A 23,604-nucleotide genomic window follows, 5' to 3' on the forward strand; every position below is an offset into this window, starting at 1 on the left:
AAATTGTGGAAACCCTCAATGGCGCTGCCCATGCTAATATACCCTTTTGGCCACTAGAGGCCTCTATCATGCTGTATGGAGTAGCCCCTCTTGGAGGTCCCCTGACCACAGTGGTGGGCCCGGACTATATCTAGCCTCACTCACTTTCCAGGGTTCCCACACAGAAAATAAAGTGGGAAGGAGAGGAGTGGCACAGCCCACTGCTGTGAACAAAGGATCCGTTTCAGATTTTTACAACATACATGAGTAATCACACAGCCTCTGGTACGAGGAATTCCTTTTCAGGGCTTGTGGGTTGAAGCAAACGGAGAGAAGCAGGGGGACAGAGGGGAACATACCGTCACCACTGGCAGACGTTTGTCCCTTACACAGTCAGCACGAAGGAACGCTGTTACAGCCTACAACATGACAGAGATGGCTGATGCCTTCCCGATACAGTTGAAGTCGGAAGTTTACATACACTTAGGTTGGAGTCATTAAAACTTGTTTTTCCAACCACTACGCAAATTTCTTGTTAACAAACTATATTTTTGGCATCTACTTTGTGCATGACACAAGTCATTTTTCCAACAATTGTTTACAGACAGATTATTTCACTTAAAATTCACTGTATCACAATTCCAGTGGGTCAGAAGTTTACATACATTAAGTTGACTGTGCCTTTAAACAGCTTGGAAAATTCCAGAAAATTATGTCATAGCTTTAGAAGCTTCTGATAGGCTAATTGACATAATTTGATTAAATTGTAGGTGTACCTGTGGATGTATTTCAAGGCCTACCTTCAAACTCAGGGCCGCTCATCAAGGATGCCACTGCTCCAAAACCACCATAAAAAAGCCAGACTACGGTTTGTAACTTCACATGCGGACAAAGATTGTACTTTTTGGAGAAATGTCCTCTGGTCTGATGAAACAAAATAGAACTGTTTGGCCATAATGCCCATCGTTATATTTGGAGGAAAAATGGGGAGGCTTGCAAGCCGAAGAACACCATCACAACTGTGAAGCACGGCGATGGCAGCATCATGTTGTGGGGGTGCTTTGCTGCAGGAGGGACTAGTGCACTTTACAAAATAGATGGCATCATGAGGAGGAAAATTATGTGGATATATTGAAGCAACATCTCAAGACATCAGTCAGGATGTCTTGGTCTCGCAAATGGGATCAATGGACAATGACCCCAAGCATACTTCCAAAGTTGTGGCAAAATGGCTTCAGGACAACAAAGTCAAGGTATTGGAGTGGCCATCACAAAGCCTTGACCTCAATCCCAATCTCAATCCCTCAATTTGTGGGCAGAACTGAAAAGGCGTGTGCGAGCAAGGAGTTACACCAGCTCTGTCAGGAGGAATGGGCCAAAATTCACCCAACTTATTGTGGGAAGCTTGTGGAAGGCTACCCGAAACGTTTGACTTAAATTAAACAATTTACAGGCAATGCTACCAAATACTAATTGAGTGTATGTAAACTTCTGACCCACTGGGAATGTGATGAAAGAAATAAAAGCTGAAAGAAATCATTCTCTCTACTATTATTCTGACATTTCACATTCTTAAAATAAAGTGGTGACCCTAACTGACCTAAGACAGGGAATTGTTACTAGGATTAAATGTCAGAAATTGTGAAAAACTGAGTTTAAATGTATTTGGCTAAGGTCTATGTACACTTCAGACTTCAACTTTACATACACCGAACAGTACACTCCTGAAAGTACAGTGTCTAACAGTATAGAAAGTTGAGACTATAGTTAAGCCAGTAAGGAAAAAGTACTCTAGACATAAAATGCTCTGCAACCCAATCCATGTTGAGTGGAGTTCGCAGTACACGCAAAAGTTAGCCAGCAAACGACTAACATATTCTTATTTACAATGCCCTATCAAAAGTCTTATCCACCACACCCTGTGTGTGAGAGAAGGGGCAATGTCTGTGTTTACTTGACCGAGTCAGTGCATGGTACTTCCTGTGACAGCGTGGTGGGGGTGGGGCAGAGTGTGTGAGCAGCAGGTGCACATCCTGGTTCCTGCTGCCATTTACTTTTCTCTGATGATTAACTTAATCGTCTACTCCACCCGGGCTGAAACCACGATGTGCAGTGCAGAACAATAGTTACCCCAGCCCCTTTGGACAGTGAATTAACTGCTTAACTACATAATACATAATACCTCTGTACTACACTGTATCTACAACAGGATAATAACACACCTGGCACTTGGGAGTGTTACCGCTCTACTATAATTCTCCAACCTGTGGTCATAGCATTGGTGTCAAGGTGAACCTGAATTCCAGCAGACACACATAGCCGGGTGTGCTGTATGTAAAGCCCTGTGGTTCAGTTTGAACATAGCTCTGTCACACCACTCCATGATTTTCCTCAGATTAGGACACACCTAGAAAAACTATTCCGAATGTGCAGAGGGGTTAACCCTTTCCTTACCTCTACTGACGGGTGCAACCAAATGTTTCAAAAGCGCTTGGAAGTGCCACTAAAAGCAAAGCTATATTACACTGGGCAAAAATAGCTCAAATAAAAGATCCTGGACATTTTCCATGAACACAAAAAACTTATTTCTCTCAAATTTTGTGTACAAATTTGTTTACATCCCTGTTAGTGAGCATTTCTCCCTTGCCAAGATAATCCATCCACCTGACAGATATGGCATATCAAGAAGCTGATTTAACAGCATGATCATTACACAGGTACACCTTGTGCTGGGGACAATAAAAAGGCCACTGTAAAATGTGCAGTTTTGTCACTACACAATGCCACAGATGTCTCAAGTTGAGAGAGTGCGCAATTGGCTTAATGACCCCAGGAATGTCCACCCAAAGTATTGCCAGAGAATTTAATGTTCATGTATGTATCATAAGCCACCTCCAACGTAATTTTAGAGAATTTGACAATAAGTCCAACCAGCCTCACAACCGCAGACCACGTGTATGGCGTTGTGTGGGCGAGCGGTTTGCTGGTGTCAACGTTGTAAACAGAGTGCCACATGGTGGCGGTGCGGTTATGATGTGGGCAGGCATAAGCTACGGACAACGAACACAATTGCATTTTAATTGATGGCAAATTTAATGCAAAGAGATACAGTGACGAGATCCTGAGGCCCATTGTTGTGCCATTCATCCACCGCCATCACCTCATGTTGCAGCATGATAATGCACGGCCCCATGTCGCAAGGATCTGTACACAAATATCCCAGTTCTTCCATACTCAGACATGTCACCCATTGAGCATGTTTGGGATGCTCTGGGTCGACAACATGTTGCAGTACCCGCCATTATCCAGCAACTTCACACAGCCATTCAACAGGAGTGGGACAACATTCCACAGGCCACAATCAACAGCCTGATCAACTCTATGCGAAGGAGTTATGTAGTACTGCATGAGGCAAATGGTGGTCCCACCAGTTATTGACTGGTTTTCTGATCCACTCCCCTACTTAAATTTTTTTTAAGTATCTGTGACAAACAGATGCCATATCTGTATTCCCAGTCATGTGAAATCCATAGATTTCAAATGACTGATATCCTTATATGAACGGTAACTCAGTAAAATCTTTGAAATTGTTGCATGTTGCGTTTATATTTTTTGAACAGTAACAACTGAAACGATAGATTGTGCAAGAGGCATCTCAGAACGAAAGCAACTGTGCGGGAAAGACTATGTTAAGGCGCAAGCCCCGTGTTTTTATGAATATTTACCACGAGGCCTGTACTGTCGGCCATGGGGCTGCTGCTGCAGTACATTACTACTGACACAGCTGCAATGGGAATGCAGTATATCCAACGCCCCATTAAAGTGGTCCGCTAGACAAACACTACCAAGATAATTCCCCACCACTGTACTAACGCACGGACAGACTGAGGAACCTTCAGCAATACAGCGATTTAGACTGCAGTAAATCGAGGAGCAGCAGTCCGCCCCGCTTCCTGGCGTATACTGTCGGAATATGAATGAGTGTGCCAAGCCAGTGGGTAGTACAGCAGACTGAGAATACAATTTGTTTTTAAAAAGGGTCCTTAGTGTCACCTAGTAAGATAGATAAGCCTAACCTTTAAATCAATATGGCTCTTCTGCTTGGAATACTCAGCTTCTGACGAGCGCGGGTCAGGAGCGTCATGTAAAGTTGGGATTCCCTAAGTAAAAACACCCGACTACCTCTACCTCTAAGACGGTATCAAACAGAACAAACAGATGAACTATAGAGTTAATGGAATATGATGATAAATACATGCATCTCTCAAATAATTCACCTGAATGAATTACAATCTATTTTAAAAAATCAGGGGGAAACAAACAGTCCATCCACATGTGTAACTGCAAAGTGCCTTTTTGAATTTGGTTAGGGGACATGTTCCGAATGAAAGTCTCCTGCAGCAGCAGCTTGACAAAGATGACCTTTCTTCTTCAGATGACAACCTCCCTGTACAGGCTCAGGTTACACACAGAGACCTAATCCTGCTGCAGGCTGGAGCACAAAGCACTTTGTCTCTCCTCTGATAGCCGGCCAGGGCTCCAGAGTGGTCCGCCGTGACAGGGCCAGCTCAGACCTGCACACTGTTGGAGGGGAAAGGATGGGCACGACTGGTGGGGGAGAGAGCCATTATCAATGGAAGCCCCCCAGTCAAGCACTACTAGTAAAAGGGGACTAGGGCGTCATTCGTAATGTGCCGCTGGAGGCGAGGACAGACTTGTGTTGGAGATGCAAAGGAAAGATGCTTCAGTTAGGCTAAAGATGAAGATCAAACTGTCAAATGGGCAATTCCACAGGTATCTCCCGATTGTTCAGGCAATTCTCACTTAGGAATTTAACTGGGAGGTAAAATATTTAACATGCCTTTTACATCTATCACAAACAATAGTTTTTTTTTCATGTCATGATGAAAGTGGCCACTTTATTCTTCTACATGCCTCCTGTAAGACCCTATGCTCCAGCAGGTATATTTCACTGGTCATCCCCAAAGACAATTCCTCCTTTGGCTGCCTTTCCATCCTGGTCTCTGCTGCCAATGACTGGAACGAATAGCAAAAATCACTGAAGCTGGAGTCTTATACCTCCGTCACTAACTTTAAGCATCAGCTGTCAGTGCAGCTTACCAATCATTGCACCTGTACATAGCCCATCTGTAAATAGCTCACCCAACTACCTCATCCCCATGTTGTTATTATTATTTTAATTTTTTTATTATTCTCCTTTGCACCCCAGTATCTCTACTTGCACATTCATCTTCTGCACATCTATCACTCCAGTGTTAATAGTAAATTCTAATTACTTTGCCACTATGGCCTATTTATTGCCTTACCTCCCTAATCTTACTACATTTGCACACACTGTATATAGATTTTTCTACTGGGTTTTTGACTGTACGTTTATGTTGTTTGTGTCGCACTGCTTTGCTTGATCTTGGCCAGGTCGCAGTTGTAAATGAGAACTTGTTCTCAACTGGCCTACTTTGTTAAATAAAGGTGAAATAAATCAATATTTGTTTTTAAATTAACCGTACATAATGCAGACAACATCTTGGTGTCATTATACTCCACACAGTGTGCTCTCACATAGGGAGCATGTCTAGATTCAGAAAGACACATTTTCACCGACTTTATACATTATTTCATATCTCAACTATTCTTTTAGATTTTGTTCCATTTTAAAAGACAAGATTGTTTGGAACAATATAGTCTACAAGTACGTGACATTTCCAGAGTGGTCTCTCTGCCAATTCTGCAGTTTTGATTCACTTTATGAGCACAACCAACACAGTGAATGGTAAACTCAAAGGGAATCACTCCCGCTGATTTGCTGAATGTGCAATCCTACAGGAGGGTTGCCCATCACCTTGTCCTAGAGAGATTTAAATGGTTACCAAACCACCACAACAGGGTATGCACACACGAAACACAGCCCTTATTTTAAGTGTTTCTAAAAAATCCCCCATGGGGAAACAAATGAATGGTGGAAAAACGATTGGATCTCTCTTTTGAAGAACATATCAAGACCATTTCGAGGACAGCTTTTTTCCATCTACGTAACATTGCAAAAATCAGAAACTTTCTGTCCAAAAATGATGCAGAAAAATTAATCCATGCTTTTGTCACTTCTAGGTTAGACTACTGCAATGCTCTATTTTCCGGCTACCCGGATAAAGCACTAAATAAACTTCAGTTAGTGCTGAATACGGCTGCTAGAATCCTGACTAGAACCAAAAAATTTGATCATATTACTCCAGTGCTAGCCTCTCTACACTGGCTTCCTGTCAAAGCAAGGGCTGATTTCAAGGTTTTACTGCTAACCTACAAAGCATTACATGGGCTTGCTCCTACCTATCTCTCTGATTTGGTCCTGCCGTACATACCTACACGTACGCTACGGTCACAAGACGCAGGCCTCCTAATTGTCCCTAGAATTTCTAAGCAAACAGCTGGAGGCAGGGCTTTCTCCTATTGAGCTCCATTTATATGGAACGGTCTGCCTACCCATGTCAGAGACGCAAACTCGGTCTCAACCTTTAAGTCTTTACTGAAGACTCATCTCTTCAGTGGGTCATATGATTGAGTGTAGTCTGGCCCAGGAGTGGGAAGGTGAACGGAAAGGCTCTGGAGCAACGAACCGCCCTTGCTGTCTCTGCCTGGCCGATTCCCCTCTTTCCACTGGGATTCTCTGCCTCTACCCTGTTACGGGGCTGAGTCACTGGCTTACTGGGGCTCTCTCATGCCGTCCCTGGGGGTGCGTCACCTGGGTGGGTTGATTCACTGTTGTGGTCGGCCTGTCTGGGTTGGCGCCCCCCTTGGGTTGTGCCGTGGCGGAGATCTTTGTGGGCTATACTCGGCCTTGTCTCAGGATGGTAAGTTGGTGGTTGAAGATATCCCTCTAGTGGTGTGGGGGCTGTTCTTTGGCAAAGTGGGTGGGGTTATATCCTTCCTGTTTGGCCCTGTCCGGGGTGTCCTCGGATGGGGCCACAGTGTCTCCTGACCCCTCCTGTCTCAGCCTCCAGTATTTATGCTGCATTAGTTTATGTGTCGGGGGGCTAGGGTCAGTTTGTTATATCTGGAGTACTTCTCCTGTCCTATTCGGTGTCCTGTGTGAATCTAAGTGTGCGTTCTCTAATTCTCTCCTTCTCTCTTTCTTTCTCTCTCTCGGAGGACCTGAGCCCTAGGACCATGCCCCAGGACTACCTGACATGATGACTCCTTGCTGTCCCCAGTCCACCTGGCCATGCTGCTGCTCCAGTTTCAACTGGCCTGGGCCCTAGGACCATGTCCCAGGACTACCTGACATGATGACTCCTTGCTGTCCCCAGTCCACCTGGCCATGCTGCTGCTCCAGTTTCAACTGTTCTGCCTTACTATTATTCAACCATGCTGGTCATTTATGAACATTTGAACATCTTGGCCACGTTCTGTTATAATCTCCACCCGGCACAGCCAGAAGAGGACTGGCCACCCCACATATGCTCTCTCTAATTCTCTCTTTCTTTCTCTCTCTCGGAGGACCTGAGCCCTAGGACCGTGCCCCAGGACTACCTGACATGATGACTCCTTGCTGTCCCCAGTCCACCTGACTGTGCTGCTGCTCCAGTTTCAACTGTTCTGCCTTATTATTATTCGACCATGCTGGTCATTTATGAACATTTGAACATCTTGGTCATGTTCTGTTATAATCTCTACCCGGCACAGCCAGAAGAGGACTGGCCACCCCACATAGCCTGGTTCCTCTCTAGGTTTCTTCCTAGGTTTTGGCCTTTCTAGGGAGTTTTTCCTAGCCACCGTGCTTTTACACCTGCATTGTTTGCTGTTTGGGGTTTTAGGCTGGGTTTCTGTACAGCACTTTGAGATATCAGCTGATGTACGAAGGGCTATATAAATAAATTTGATTTGATTTGATTTCCTTGTTTGACCGCCAGGTCTTATGGGTATTATGACTCATGCTGTGGTACTCAATTTGAGAGGGAACGAATACAGCACACATAACTTGACTTTCTAACCTTGTAAGGCTACACTTTGGAAACAAAATGGTAAGTATTGCAAGAGAAACCCATTGCTGCTTGCAATCTAATCGTTGAAGGTGTTTTTCCATTTGGTGCGTTCCCTTTCGGAGTCAACACATAGCAGGAGAAATCTCATCCTTGTGTTGGTAAGAAATACTCCCTCATCACACTGAGGGCTTAGTCCTAACACGGAGACACCCTCTAATCTTTGTGTTATCCGGACAAAAACACTGGTGATCATACATTTAAGAAATGCATTCATTCATTATTTACTGAAACTGTGTTTGATGGTGGAGTTTGCAGTGGTTTGAATTGCCGAACAAGTTGGTGAATTTGTCTTCACGCACACTGTTGCGATTCTCACTGTTCTATATGTATTGCAAGTCGATACTGTGATTGTATTGCCATTTCAGGTACCATATTGCTCACTACACACAGTGTACAAAACCTACTGACCAGGTGAAAGCTATGATCCCTTATTGACTTCAGTTGTTAAATCCACTTCAAATCAGTGGAGATGAATGGGAGACAGGTTAAAGAAGGATTTGTAAGCCTTGAGACAACTGAACTATGGATTGTGTATGTGTGCCATTAAGAGGGTGAATGGGGAGGCAGGTAGCCTAGTGGTTGGAGCGTTGTGCCAGTAACCAAAAGGTTGCTAGATCGGATCCCCGAGCTGACAAGGTAAACATCTGTCATTCTGCCCCTGAACAAAGCAGTTAACCCAGTTCCCCGGTAGGTCATCAATGTAAATAAGAATTTGTTCTTAACTGAGTTGCCTAGTTAAATAAAAGGTTCAAGAAAAACAAAATAAAAAAAGACAAAGGATTTAAGCGCCTTTGAATGGAGTACGGTAGTAGGTGCCAGGCGCACCGGTTTGAGTGTCAAGAACTGCAATGCTGCTGGGTTTTTCACACTCAACAGTTTCCTGTGTGTATCAAGAATGGTCCACCATCCAAATGACATCCAGCCAACTTGACACAACTTTGGGAAGCATTGGAGTCAACAGGGGCCAGCATCCCTGTGGAATGCTTTCGACTCCTTGTAGAGTCCATTCCCCGACGAATTGAAGCTGTTCTGAGAGCAAAAGGAGGTGCAACGCAATATGTTTTGTTTTGTACACTCAGTGTTTGTCTGCTGCAGAGAGACAGGAAAAATAGTTTTGATCAGTCATGGAAATAAAAAAAATGCTGAAAACATGTTGGCTCACTATTTAAAAAGGGCATGGAGAACAAACCCTAGGTTGAAAAATACTGGAGCTTTGGGGCAGGAACAGTTGAAGTCGGACGTTTACATACACCTAGGTTGGAGTCATTAAAACTCGTTTTTCAAACACTCCACAAATTTCTTAACTACAGTTTTGGCAAGTCAACTAGGACATCTACATTGTGCATGACACAAGTCATTTTTCCAACAATTGTTTACAGACAGATTATTTCACTTATGATTCACTGTATCACAATTCCAGTGGGTCAGAAGTCTACATACACTAAGTTGACTGTGCCTTTAAACAGCTTGGAAAATTCAAGTAAATTATGTCATGGCTTTAGAAGTTTATGATAGGATAATGGACATCAAATGAGTCAATTGGAGGTGTGCCTGTGGACGTATTTCAAGGTCTACCTTCAAACTCAGTGCCTCTTGCTTGACATCATGGGAAAAATCAAAAGAAAATCAGCCAAGACCTCAAAAAAGAACTGTAGACCTCCACAAGTCTGGTTCACCTTGGGAGCAATTTCCAAACACCTGAAGGTACAACGTTCATCTGTACAAACAATAGTACGCAAGTATAAACACCATGGGATCTCCACCCGGCACAGCCAGAAGAGGACTGGCCACCCCACATAGCCTGGTTCCTCTCTAGGTTTCTTCCTAGGTTTTGGCCATTCTAGGGAGTTTTTCCTAGCCACCGTGCTTCTACACCTGCATAAATAAATTTTATTTGTTTTAATTTTATTTTTTGATCACAAAGCTGTCATACCGCTCAGGAAGGAGACGCGTTCTGTCTCCTAGAGATGAACGTATTTTGGTGCGAAAAGTGTAAATCAATCCCAGAACAGCAAAGGACCTTGAAAAGGACCCTGCTGGAGGAAACAGGGACAAAAGTATCTTTTCCACAGAAAAATGAGTTCTATATCAACATAACTGGAATGGCCGCTCATCTCCACAACCGCCATAAAAAGGCCAGGCTACGGGTCTTCCAGCATGACAACGACCCGAAACACACAGCCAGGGCAACTAAGGAGTTACTCCGTAAGAAGCATCTCAAGGTCCTGGTGTGGTATAGCCAGTCTCCAGACCTGAACCCAATAGAAAATCCTTGGAGGGAGCTGAAAGTCCGTATTGCCCAGCGACAGCCCCGAAACCTGAAGGTCTGTATGGAGGAGTGGGCCAAAATCCCTGCTGCAGTGTGTGCAAACCTGGTCAAGAACTACAGGAAACGTATGATCTCTGTAATTGCAAACAAAGGTTTCTGTACCAAATATTAGGTTCTGCTTTTCCGATGTATCAAATACTTATTGCATGCAATAAAATGCAAATGAATTACTTAAAAATCATACAATGTGATTTTATGGATTTTTGTTTTGGATTCAGTCTCTCACAGTTGAAGTGTACCTATGATAAAAAATTACAGACCTCTACATGCTTTGTAAGTAGGAAAACCTGCAAAATCGGCAGTGTATCAAATACTTGTTCTCCCCACTGTGTGTGTGTGTGTGTGTGTGTGTGTGTGTGTGTGTGTGTGTGTGTGTGTGTGTGTATATATATATATATATATAAGTTGAGGTCAGAAGTTATATATATATATATATATATATATATATATTAGTTGAGGTCAGAAGTTATAATTATATATATATATTAGTTGAGGTCAGAAGTTATATATATAACTTATATATATAGACAGTACCAGTCAAAAGTTTGGACACCTAGTCATTCAAGTTTTTATTTTATTTTTTACAGTTGTCTACATTGTAGAATAATAGTGAAGACATCAAAACTATGAAATAACACAAGTGTCAGACAAATCAAAATACATTCTATATTTGAGATTCTTCAAAGTAACCACCCTTTGTCTTGATGACAGCTTTTCAGACTCTTGGCATCCTCTCAACCAGCTTAATGAGGTAGTCGCTTGGAATGCTTTTCAATTAACAGGTGTGCCTTGTTAAAAGTTCATTTGCGGAATTTCTTTCATTCTTAATGCGTTTGAGCCAATCAGTTTTGTTGTGACGTGACAAGGTATGGTTGGTATACAGAAGAACAGCTCAAATAAGCAAAGAGAAATGACAGTCCATCATTACTTTAAGACATGAAGGTCAGTGAATGCAGAACATTTCAAGACCTTTGAAAGTTTCTTCAAGTGCAGTTGCAAAAACCATCAAGAGCTATGATGAAACTGGCTCTCATGAGGACCGCCACAGGAAAGGAAGACTCTGAGTTACGTCTGCTGTAGAGGAGAAGTTCATTTGAGTTAACTGCACCTCAGATTGCAGCCCAAATAAATGATTCACGGAGTTTAAGTAACAGACACATCTCAACATTAACAGTTCAGAGGAGACTGCATGAATCAGGGCCTTCATGCGGAGAAACCACTACTAAAGGAAACCAATAATAAGAGACTTGCTTGGGCCAAGAAACACAAGCATTTTTTAAAAACCTTTATTTAACTAGGCAAGTCAGTTAAGAACAAATTCTTATTTTCAATGACGGCCTAGGAACAGTGGGTTAACTGCCTTGTCAGGGGCAGAACGACAGATTTGTACCTTGTCAGCTCGGGGGTTTGAACTTGCAACCTTCCGGTTACTAGTCCAACGCTCTAACCACTAGGCTACCCTGCCGCCCCTTAAACCGGTGGTAATCCGCCCTTTGGTCTGATGAGTCCAAATTTGAGATTTTTGGTCCCAACCGCCATGTCTGTGAGACGTAGAGTAGGTGAACAGATGATCTATGCATGTGTGGTTCCCACCGTGAAGCATGGAGGAGGTGTGATGGTGCGTCGCTGGTGACACTGTCAGTGATTTATTTAGAATCCAAGGTACACTTAACCACAGCATTCTGCAGCGATATGCCATCCCATCTGGTTTGCGCTTAGTGGAAACTATTTGTTGTTTTTCAACAGGACAATGACCCAACACACCTCCAGGCTTATTTAAAAAAAGTAAAAATAAAGAAAAACCCTTGAATGAGTAGATGTGTCAAAACTTTTGACTGGTACTGTATGCATGTATGTATATTTTATTTATTTACATTTTTACTAATTGATATTAGAGTCAAAGTATCGATATATAATCCAAAATAATAGTGTGATATATAACTATACCAATATTTTTCCCCCGTCAGTACTAAAGCCGATTTATGGTCATTCCGCGTCCGTATTGGGAGTACAGCATTTACTGCGATACAGCCTCTGCAGAAGTTAGTACAGGACATACCGCCCCCACCTACCGTCAACCAATCATGTCAATGCGGAGCCATACGGAGCTCTCCACATTGTTATAACATTTGGGAGGTGCACAGCGATGTGCTCCGGAGCATGGTTTGGCATCCGCAAGCCTCCAGAGGCTTCACAATTGTGTCTCACTCTCTGTATGGAGCCTCTTGATCGTATGCCGGATAAAGCATAAATGAGCTTTAACTCAGTTCTTCCAGGATTTTGTGCCGTTTAAACATTTTTTTTAAAGAGTTGCAGGCAAAATGCTTGATTTAGCTCAAATTTATCATGAAAATGCGCTGACGAGGGGACGTTTTGCTTGATTAAACCATTTTATGCAGTGATTGGTTAAAATTGCGAGCTCTCGCAGAATTGCAAAATCCTGGAGGGACTGGTTATTGAGCTCTGTCAATATGTGAACTGTTACTGAGCAGGAGGAAGACAATGCAACACATTGTTGTAAAGAGTAAAGCTCGGGCCAATCTCTGCCATGTCATCCCTGGGACAGATGCAGCGCACTGTTGTTCGTGTCGTCCTCCAGGTCAGCTACTGGCCCCTTTTTCTAGAACCTCCTCCCTCAGAACCCCTACCAGGCCAATTGGGGCCATACACACCCTCAGATAACACATTCGAGGCTCTGGATAAACATTGACCAGATCACAGGCTGTGGAAAGCCCTGAAGTGATTTGTTTTCCCCTGTTCTACCAAAATGTTGATTAGATGTGGTGATAATAGGAGATAGCACCCAACCCAGCCCTCTCCATGTTAATGCTGTTTACATGATTGCCAGTGGTAATGGGGGGGTTTAAATAAATAACATCATTTGTTTGGTAATGCCAGGCACAGGCCCAGATAATAATACCCTCTAGCTTACCATCTTTAAATCACTCACCGGCAACCAACTGAGCATATAGACCTGGCGGATCATTAACACAATAGATGGGTGGGATTTCTGGAGTGTGTCATTTGTTCCCAAAAGGGATTTACGTTCTGCTCGTAAAAGGTAGAGATTAAATAGTAAAACCAAGAATTCCATACATACATACATACCACTGTCATGAAATGACTTGGCACCGGTCTGTAAATCAGATCGTACGAGTGAATGAACATCTACACGTTTTCAAAAAAAAAAAAGGCCCCTACATGTTCACAAGTATGAATGGCTGATTAACAGTGAGTGGAAAGAATCCTTCTCAAGGAGGAGGCCTATAACCAACCACCCTACAAGTCACTGGAGGAGCCACCACGAGGTTGTTTACACTGTACAGTAAAAGTCAGGTTCCGCCACATGTCACTCCAGTTCCCTCCCGGCTGTCCTCATTCATAGCCCTTATGTAATGTCAACAATGTTTCCAAAAATACCCCTAGGAGCATTCCGGACTGACATCCGCAAATATGTCTCCACTATTACTAGCCTAGATCCTATGCAGTTTTAATAGGAGAAATGTGTGACTCTCAGACACATCAGCTTTAGGCAATGTCTCAGTATTTACAGAAGCTTAAAACGCGCCATAGTTTGGGTTTTCATCCATTACACAGTTTGCCTGATACTATACTACTACAGCAGCCATAACAACATCAGCATGTGGGACAAAGATACTCATTTTGTGTGTGATCTGTCAGTCAACGCAACAAAGAATGCCCTCCACAAATATTTCAACACAGAGCGAAGTTAATGCGTAATAAGTTAGATCCAAAAGGGCACCATCGGTGACATTGTCCAGTATATTACCACATATACAACCGACCTCTCTCAGACCGTTAAAAGGTCAGACAAGAGTTAGCCAGCTATGAAACCCTATTGTAAGGTTTGCATTCTGGAAGAGTTGAATAATCAAAGCAATTATCATGAACTTCAGTTTAGATTAACAAGGTGACGTTTCACTTTAAAAAAATTAAAAATAATGCATTCTTACCCGTATTGGAGATGTTGAGAACTTGATCTTCCTCCGTGGTTCTGGTTCCTCCTCATCTGAGAGTCCAGGGGCATCCTCAAAGTCCTCTTCATACTTCTCCTCAGCGGGCTGCTCCTCCTGCTCTTGTTCCTCCTCCTCCTCCTCCTTGAGGATCTGGTCAGTATCCCTATCGTCCACAAATGCTGCGTTCTCTATGCCGTACACCACTGGGGGAACCTTGCCCCTGATTCTTTGTTCCACCTGTTCACTCTCCTCCTCAGCAACCTCCTCATCCACCTCTTCCTCATTGCAACCCCCAGTTTGATTTGCAGGACTTGTGTCGTCCCTCCTCTCCTCTTTCAGTTCATACTGCCGCAACTCCTCAACTCGGCTTCCTCCTTCCTTCTCCAGTGTCCTCGCAGTCTCCTTGCCCTCGTCTTTCTCTAAGATCTGCCGATGGGGGTCGTCATCCTGCCCGATCACCTTGGGTGGTGATTCTTTCCGCTCAACTTTGAGCTCTTTTGAGGGGTGCACGTTAGTCTCCTCAAAAACATTGTCTTCGACATTCTCATTTTCATTCTCCTCGCTCTCGGATGACTCATTTTGGACCACTACGAGCTCAGCCCGGACCATACCAGGCAGAGATGAGGCCTGGGCAGGTGAGTTTTCCATGGTGAGACTCTGTGTCACATGCCCATCACTCTTGGCACTGTCTGAGGTTTTGGCCCTGTTGCTACTGTAAACACTACTGGCAATCACAGTAGTCTGTTTTTGATTCCCGGGGGATGGGCTAGAGAGTTTTACTCCATCGCTACTCACAGATGGCCTACTAAAACCGTCACTGGTTGAGGGGGAGCGCTTGTAAGAGCTTTGGCCACCTGGGGATATGGGCTCTGGGGAGATGGGTTTTTGGGTGGCATTGGCTGTTGGGGAAATATGTTTTCGGGTGGCGTTGGTGACTGGGGAGGTTGGTTTGAGAATGACACCGGTAACGATGGAGGTGGGTTTGTTAGTGGCGTCACTAGTTGGAGTGGTGGATTTATACAAGCCTTCCCTTGTCAGAGACGTAGGCAGTGAGCGATCAGTGGGACCACATACTTTAGATGACATCTCTGTGGCTTTTGCCGCGTCGTCACTGTCCACAATGAAGTTGTCTAGCCGCTTGGACATGGGTCCGGCATTCAGCGACAACCTGGACACGTGTTTTGTCTCCTCAGTATCGCTCCTCTCATCCAGACGGTTTTTCACCAATGGTGTAGGAACAGGCTCTGTTTTGATGTTGCTCGTCTCAGTGGACCCCGACAATCTCCTGGTACTTTTCCCCCCATCGGACACACTGCCCAGGGACACCCGGGTTACAACTCTGTTGGGAGACTTCTCCGCTGCGGGTTGTTCTTTGATGCTCCTCTCAAAGAGTTTTCTGGTCGAGCAAAACTTCTCTGCCAAAGCTGCTTTGTCAATTTCCACGTCTTCTCCCTTGGGGTTTTTGTCTAAACTTTGAGATTCTGGGCTAGTGGCACTGCTCAAGCTTGTTTTGTGTGCGATGACTGCAAATGGTACCTTTGGTGGGGAGACCAACAACACATCAGATTTCACCTCTTGACTCTCTTGCTGCTGACCATCCATTTGCAGGAAAATATTCTTTATCTTGTTCACCCGATTGCCAAAAGGCCTCCCCCTCGTGTCCTCCCGGGTGTCACCAGAGCCATTTGCATACGTCTTTGCAGCGCCTTCGGATTTCGTCCCATCAAATGAGCACTTGATAGCATGGAAGTCCGACTTGTATGCATTTCTATGCGGCGACGCACTCCTCAGAGTCCTTTCTCCTTTGCTCTCGGCTTTTATCATTTTCAAAGATTTACAGGGAGTGTCTTGGGAAGAGATATAACTAAGTATTTCCTTGTTTCTTGTTCCACTATTGTTGTTCTCTCTCGACCAGTGCCAAGGGCCCCGCTGAGATTCTCCGGCGCCCTTACCTCAAATCATGCGTAATGTGGTGGCCATCTACAAAGAAAATAGCAAAAAAACACGTTCAAAACCAAGCGATTAGAATAATCCGAGCCTATCCAGCCAGGACCAGTGTCATATTAACTTTATGTAGCCCTCGTATACTTCGGGCAACTTCATAGTAAAGGATTCCCCCCACCCACCACTACTGTACATCGTTGTAGACCAACTTCTTTAATTTAATAAAAGGATATCAATCAATTTAGCCACACTGAATTTCAAAACATTTCTCTTTTTATCTAACACTATGCTGCAACGTTATGAGTTTACTAGCTTATTGTAGGCTATTGCGTAAAGATATGCTATAAATTACAACAGGCTACAGTCGATTTTATTCTTTAAACTGAATGGGCTTTCAAGTATCCAATTCTTAACCGGTCAAATGTATAATAAAGTCAGTTGAAGAGTTTCCACTGCGCCTGTGAGGAACACGTTCGATACAAAGTGTCTCTAGCGGTGATCAGTTTCATTGTAACAATTCAAAGTAAATCGAGAGCAAAACATCGGAGCTTTCCCGCACACAGATGAACTAACTTTACATTTTTACCTCCGATGGCCACTTGTTTCATCGTCCTATGCGCGGAAGACTCCTCGGTAGACAACTCTTGTGAAATGTATACTCCCAAACTTGTCATTTCTTCACCGCCATCGTTCCCCGTTCCATAGTTTCCCTCCCTCCTTGTACTCCAGACACAGACCTGTCTCGCTACCGCGCAAACCCTCGCGCTCGAGCGCGCCACACAATCAGACAAGATCGGGGGCGCGCACACGGACACATTCCAGGACTAGAAACCCCCACCCTCTTCTTGAGTGCATGCAGGTTGCGCAGACACATGAGAGCTTTGGGGAATGTCGTGGAAAGAGAAGTACGGTATACTTCACGGAGAAACTCACCTACCGCACTGGTGCATATGAAAGAAGAACTTGGTTCTGGAAAAACGATTAAAAAAATTCCTCAAACCAACATCTGACCAATATACGGGCCAGTAACAGAAAGGTCGCTGGTTCGAATCCTGGAGCTGACAAAGGCACTTAACCCCAATTGCTCCAGTGGTGCTGGACAATTGTGACCCCACTCCCAGCAGGTGTTTTAGGGGGAGTTGGGATATGTAAGAAACTCATTTCAATCACACACTTGTGTGTAACAAGGCAAAAATAAGCCTCCCCCAAAATTATTATTATTATAGGTGGCTATGTGACTTCAACTGCTCTATCTGATAGTGGTAGTATTGTTTAGGGAGTGATAGTATTGTTTGGAGGGTAAATGTCTCTCAAGAGCAATATGTATATTTGATATTTCAGTGGCTGCGATTTTGGTGAATAATCTGAGTGAGATCTTGTGTGAAATAGGCTTGGCATTATGACACTTGCGATATCTGGCCCCTTGGTCAGACTTCACCTCCCTAAATGGTCACCTGCATGACTCTCTAACTGACAGATAAGTGACACTCAACCAAAATATCACACAACCTAATCCTGACTGTGTATGTGTCATAACTCTGTTCATAGTGTAATAACATTGTTCCAGAATAGCTGACCTGTAAAGAAACTCAAAAAAGCTTAATAAAAGGCATGATTTCCTGACTGAGGAACTGTGCTGCCTTGCAGAGAAGCCAAACTAGTCTCCCTCATACAAAGCAAATAGGTCACCATCACAGAGCTCTCTCTCTCTCTCTCTCTCTCTCTCTCTCTCTCTCTCTCTCTCTCTCAGCAGCAGCATTCATGGCTGTGTAGCCTGTCTCAAAGAAAACATGACTGGTTTTAATTTTAGATGCACTGTCTAGTGCTTCGGTGCTTGCTTAATGAGGATGGAAAAGTACAGTGAAAAGGATGTGTGCAGTGTGACAGGAGAACGGCTGGTGTTTGCACAGGTACGGTAAAGAGAGCTTGTCTTCTCTGTGGAGAACACACCATAACACTTTAGTAAATGGAGAAGATGACTTCACACTCAACAGAGTTAACTATTCATTGAGATATTTACTGTGGGAAATGAAGTTGGTAAATTAGGCTGTACCTGCCAAATGTTTCCACACAATCCATACAATGGCAGTCATATTGTTTTTTAGACTTAACAGTACAACACATTGTAATGCAATGGCTGGATTATTATATAGGCAGAAGGGTAAACACAGTACTTCATTCATGTGGAAAATGGAGCAACTACTTACCATGCAGCACTTAAAAACTGGTTCCCTCCTTGGGGACAGTAGTCATCTACGAAGTAGCACCAAAATGTACTTTCATTTCTTCACTGTAAATACAGACGAATATTTGACATTTATGTAAATTCTAATGTGAAAATACGAAGATAGCCTTATCAGAATTTGCTGATGTTCTTGAGCTCAGCCACAGACTCACGGAAAGAGAGTTTAGTGACATTTCCCAAGTGGCCCGAGGACCTAGTTTTCAAAAATACCAACCAATCAAATAGAAAGGGGGAAAGAACAGTTGAAGAAAAAAAGGGCTTTGAACGTACAAGACTAACTAGATATGTTAAAAACGTTGATAAGTGGAAGTTTTAATGACATCTGAATCATCTTTGAAACGTTTGAGTGAAAGTAAACAGGCTTCTGCTGTACTGAGCCAAGATTTGTTTAACAGTAGCTATTTTGTAGAGCATTAACTCCTGCCCAATGCCCGTCGGTGCAGTAGGCCAGGGATTCCCAAACTTTTTTCCTTTGTGACCAGCCAATTGACGTGCCTTTTTAAGTCGTGACCCACCATGAGGGTTGAAAGGTGAAAAAACAATCTCCTGCAATTCCACACATCCTTCCATGGAGCTGAGAGAAAATGTTGCCATTTTTAAGCACATTTTCTATAATTCTACATGGCCAATCCTGTGTTTTTATGCTCAAACATTATAACAAAGTCAATGGGGGACTAATTGTCTAGAATGTTTTGTTTTTTGTAAGTTTTCAAAGATATAGGTAATGTTTTTAGAAATATATAGGTCCAATTATCTTTTCTAAATACTTTCGATTTGGTTTTAGTCGTTTATGTTTACACTGAAAGCATTTTTTCCATCCTGAAAACGTATTCCATTTTTTTTGTTGCTTTGCACTAATAATGTCATCCCACAGTTTGGTAACCATTGCGAGTAGACCATGTCTACCCAAGCTAATCATAAATAACAAAATGCAGTTAGAATATGTTGATGCTTCATTGGGTGCTCATTCCAAAACTATTCTGTATTGCAAAATTAATACAGATAAACTCATCTGGGTACAAGTGATTTGTTTTGAATGAAATATGAAATACACTTGGCACCTAATGCATAAACAGATGGTGATCTATTTAGCAGGCCAAAGTTTTGAGCTTTGTAATTTTTTCAATCGCCCCGGGAGTGAACCCATACATATTTAACTGTGTGAAACATGAAAAATTAACCTTTGTTGACACCAAGAAAGACATCAAACATGTTTCTCCACAAACATAATCTTTTACTCAATTACTCACTCACTGCAGTGCAAAGTAGGCCTACCCAATGCATTTCCTGACAAGTTCAGTAAAGCTTATCAAAGCTGCAAAACACTGTTTTACGACATGTTAGCGTAGCAGTAGCTACATTTAGGGAAGGGATCTGTGCTGTCTGACTGGAGAAATGCTGTTCTCCAGGCATTTCCTGGGGAGTTATCTGCTCTCACATTCCATTTTAGACAGTTATCTGATGTAGGAGGTTTCTATAAAGCTTCTCACAGAAACCCACATGTGCTTCTGGTTTAATTGTAATTTCTTTTCTATAGATAGATTTCAAATTTGGTCACCCATAGGAATTGGTTGTGGGTTCAACAAGGTGACGGTTGAAAGGTCTCGATGATCTAAATTATGAAGCAGATTGATGATGGCGCTGACTTGATTTCCCTTGACGTTTAGCACTTAGCGTTCAGTCATAAATCATGTCTAGATCCATGGTGTGTGGAACCTTGAAAGAAAGGTCAAATATTATTTATTCTGTGTGAAAATGACTAAAGTATTGCCTTTTTCAGTAGTGGGTGACATGGACACTTATCTACTACATACCAGCTGCGACAAACAGCTTCCTGAATGCTTGTCAGCATCTGAAATGATGCTGCGTGTGCACATGAGGTCTGCATGTGTGTGTTTACTATTACGAGCTCGCTGGATTATCTCCTAGCAACGGTGGGCCATTGGGCCCTGAAAGCTTCCCTCCCAGGGGTAAAATCGCAGCAGGCCATTGTCAAGCCCATGGTCCCCATGACAACATCTCAAACCATGTCTGAACGCACCAGTATCTTCAAATCAAGGGAAAACAGGACATTGTACAGGCAACAAAGCACTCTAAAATCATACTACAAGGTAGACAGCTCACATGATATCATGAAGATGTTCAGCCCTCTGAAGGGCCAGAAATCAAATGTTTTAATAATAGCCCAGTTGTAAGCCATTTTCCATTAGGCCTATATACAGTTGAAGTCGAAGTTTACAAACACTTCATTAAAGTCATTAAAACTCGTTTTTCAACCACTCCACAAATTTCTTGTTAACAAACTATAGTTCTGGATAGTCGGTTAGGACATCTACTTTGTGCATGACACAAGTCATTGTTCCAACAGTTGTTTATTTCACTCATAATTAACTGTATCACAATTTCAGTGGGTCAGAAGTTTACATACACAAAGTTGACTGCGCCTTTAAACAGCTTGGAAAATTCAAGAAAATTAAGTCATGGCTTTAGAAGCATCTGATAGGCTAATTGACATCATTTGAATCAATTGGAGGTGTACCTGTGGAAGTATTTCAAGGCCTACCTTCAAACTCAGTGCCTCTTTGCTTGACAATCAAAAGAAATCAGCCAAGACCTCAGAAAAAAAATTGTAGACCTCCACAAGTATGGTTCATTCTTGGTAGCAATTTCCAAACGCCTGCAGGTACCACGTTCATCTGCACAAACAATAGTACGCAAGTATAAACACCATGGGACCACGCAGCCGTCATACCGCTTAGGAAGGAGACGCGTTCTGTCTCCTAGAGATGAACGTACTTTGGTGTGAAAAATGTAAATCAATCCCAGAAAATCAGCAAAGCACCTTGTGAAGATGCTGGAGGAAACAGGTACAAAAATATCTATATCCACAGTAAAACGAGTCCTATATCGACATAACCTGAAAGGGCGCTCAGCAAGGAAGAAGCCACTGCTCCAAAACCACCATAAAAAAGCCAGGCTACGGTTTGCAACTGCACATGGGGACAAAGATTGTACTTTTTGGAGAAATGCCCTCTGGTCTGATGAGGAAAATGTTGTGGATATATTGAAGCAACATCTCAAGACATCAGTCAGGAAGTTAAAGCTTGGTCGCATATGGGTCTCCCAAATGGACAATGACCCCAAGCATACTTCCAAAGTTGTGTCAAAATGGCTGAAGGACAACAAAGTCAAGGTATTGGAGTGGCCATCACCAAGCCCTGACGTCAATCCCATAAAACATTTGTGGGCAGAAATGAAAAGCGTGTGAGCGGAACTGAAAAAGCCTACAAACATGACTCAGTTACACCAACTCTGTCAGGAGGAATGGGCCAAAATTCACCCAACTTATTGTGGGAAGCTTGTGGAACGCTACCCGAAACTTTTGACCCAAGTTAAACAATTTAAAGGCAATGCTACCAAATTCTAATTGAGTGTATGTTAACTTCTGACCCACAGGGAATGTGATGAAAGAAATACAAGCTAAAAATAAATAATTCTCTCTACTATTATTCTGACATTTAACATTCTTAAAATAAATTGGTGATCCTAACTGACCTAAACAAGGATTTTTTTTAACCAGGATTAAATGTCAGGAATTGTGAAAAACTGAGTTTAAATGTATTTGGCTAAGGTGCATGTAAACTTCCGACTTCAACTGTATGTAGATCCTTCTTTTACCTCTTTACTGCCAGAGAAGTCATGAAATACAGCCATGAATCCGGAAACAAAGGTTAGTTGCGTTTCCTCTCAGAACACCTTTTCACTCTCTGTTGTAAATCTCAGGTGTTCTATTAGCTGCATTAGTCCATTGACGTCTTCTCCGAGATACAGTGGATTCGACATATGAAGGTTTTCTCAGCACATTTTTTATGAAATCAAGAGAATAGTTTCACCAAGGTACCATGAAGTGGGCCGAGTTGGTATTCAGCAAGCGAGAAGTTACAGTAAAATGTCAAGTGACTAGATCCTAAAGTAATTCAATAAATTCAGATACACAAATCAGATAATTAATGTACTCTTTTGGAGAAAAAAAAACCGACATGCCTCAAGCCTCCACATGTGGACAAAGGCCCTCTGGAGTGAACAACTTTCCATTCCAGCACCACAGATTTTTTTGTTGTTCTGTTGGGAACTTCTTTGTCATGTCATACAAATCTACGAGTTCTTCACAGATCAAATCTCTGAAGTGTTTACTGATTCTTTTTCAGATCTCTGCCAGAAGTTACACGACTAAAATTGCGTCAGTAAAACTTCACAGACGACCTTCAGATTTCCACCCTTGGCTTCTTGACTGGAAATATGTGGCATGCGTTGTACGATCCTTTTAATGTTCAATTACATGAAGCAAATCATACTCCATTCTAAACATAAAATGTTCTCAACAGTTCCCTGTGGTTAACCTTTTCACTGTGTTATCCACGGGTGGTTGATGAGCCTTGGAAGATGATTATCCACTTCATAAAGCCATTTTACACGATGTAGTCTATATCTTAAACATATTATATATTATGTAACAACGTGGTTGACTGTTTAATTGAAAATATAAACTTGGCGACAGTGATCACTAATTCTAGCCTATATAGGCAGTGTGGCGTAGCGTTAATTGGCAGGGTGAATGTCATGTGGTTGCATGGTGCAGCTGCCATGCACTGTATGCCCAAGCCTGCGCAGAAACTGCTCACATGACCCCATCCTCCTGACCAACTCACAAATTCCACCTCAGATGAGAAGGAGTAACTATGGGGATGGCAGCAAACTTTCCCTTCAGTTGATGGCAATTACCGTTCTGAAACACAACTTGTGGTTGGTTTGTCGCCATCACACAACAGTTAGACCGAATCTACAACAGTAGATCAGACTTGACAGTCGTATGTGGGTATGTGAGTTGTGGTCTGTGCCCAGTTGGATAAGTAAGCAGTATTCAAAAGTTAGAAAATAAAGGATATCATGATGTTACTGGACAGAATGAACCCTGATAGGTTTCCCTTCGAGAAGAAACGGTCAATGCTGCCATCTTCTGAGAGAAAATACAATTGCTGGGAACAAATCAAATCAAATGTTATTTGTCACACG

At 42.8% G+C, this 23,604-nt stretch overlaps 1 protein-coding gene across 2 annotated transcripts in view; it reads right to left on the minus strand.

Annotated features, from left to right (window-relative positions):
* The window catches only part of LOC115102696 (neurabin-1-like), a 37,437-nt gene extending 20,395 nt beyond the window's left edge, over positions 1–17,042 (minus strand). For both annotated transcript variants that reach the window (XM_029623039.2, XM_029622956.2), the window contains exons 1-2: positions 16,873–17,042; positions 14,340–16,322 (exon numbers count right to left, since the gene is read on the minus strand). In XM_029623039.2, coding sequence (XP_029478899.2) covers positions 14,340–16,166 — 1,827 coding nt within the window. In that variant the 5' untranslated portion in view covers positions 16,167–16,322; positions 16,873–17,042. The remainder of the gene's footprint in view (positions 1–14,339; positions 16,323–16,872) is intronic.
* Positions 17,043–23,604: the final 6,562 nt, after the last annotated feature.

The sequence above is a fragment of the Oncorhynchus nerka genome, linkage group LG1 (genome assembly GCF_034236695.1).
Source record: "Oncorhynchus nerka isolate Pitt River linkage group LG1, Oner_Uvic_2.0, whole genome shotgun sequence".
Classification (NCBI taxonomy): Eukaryota; Metazoa; Chordata; class Actinopteri; order Salmoniformes; family Salmonidae; genus Oncorhynchus; species Oncorhynchus nerka.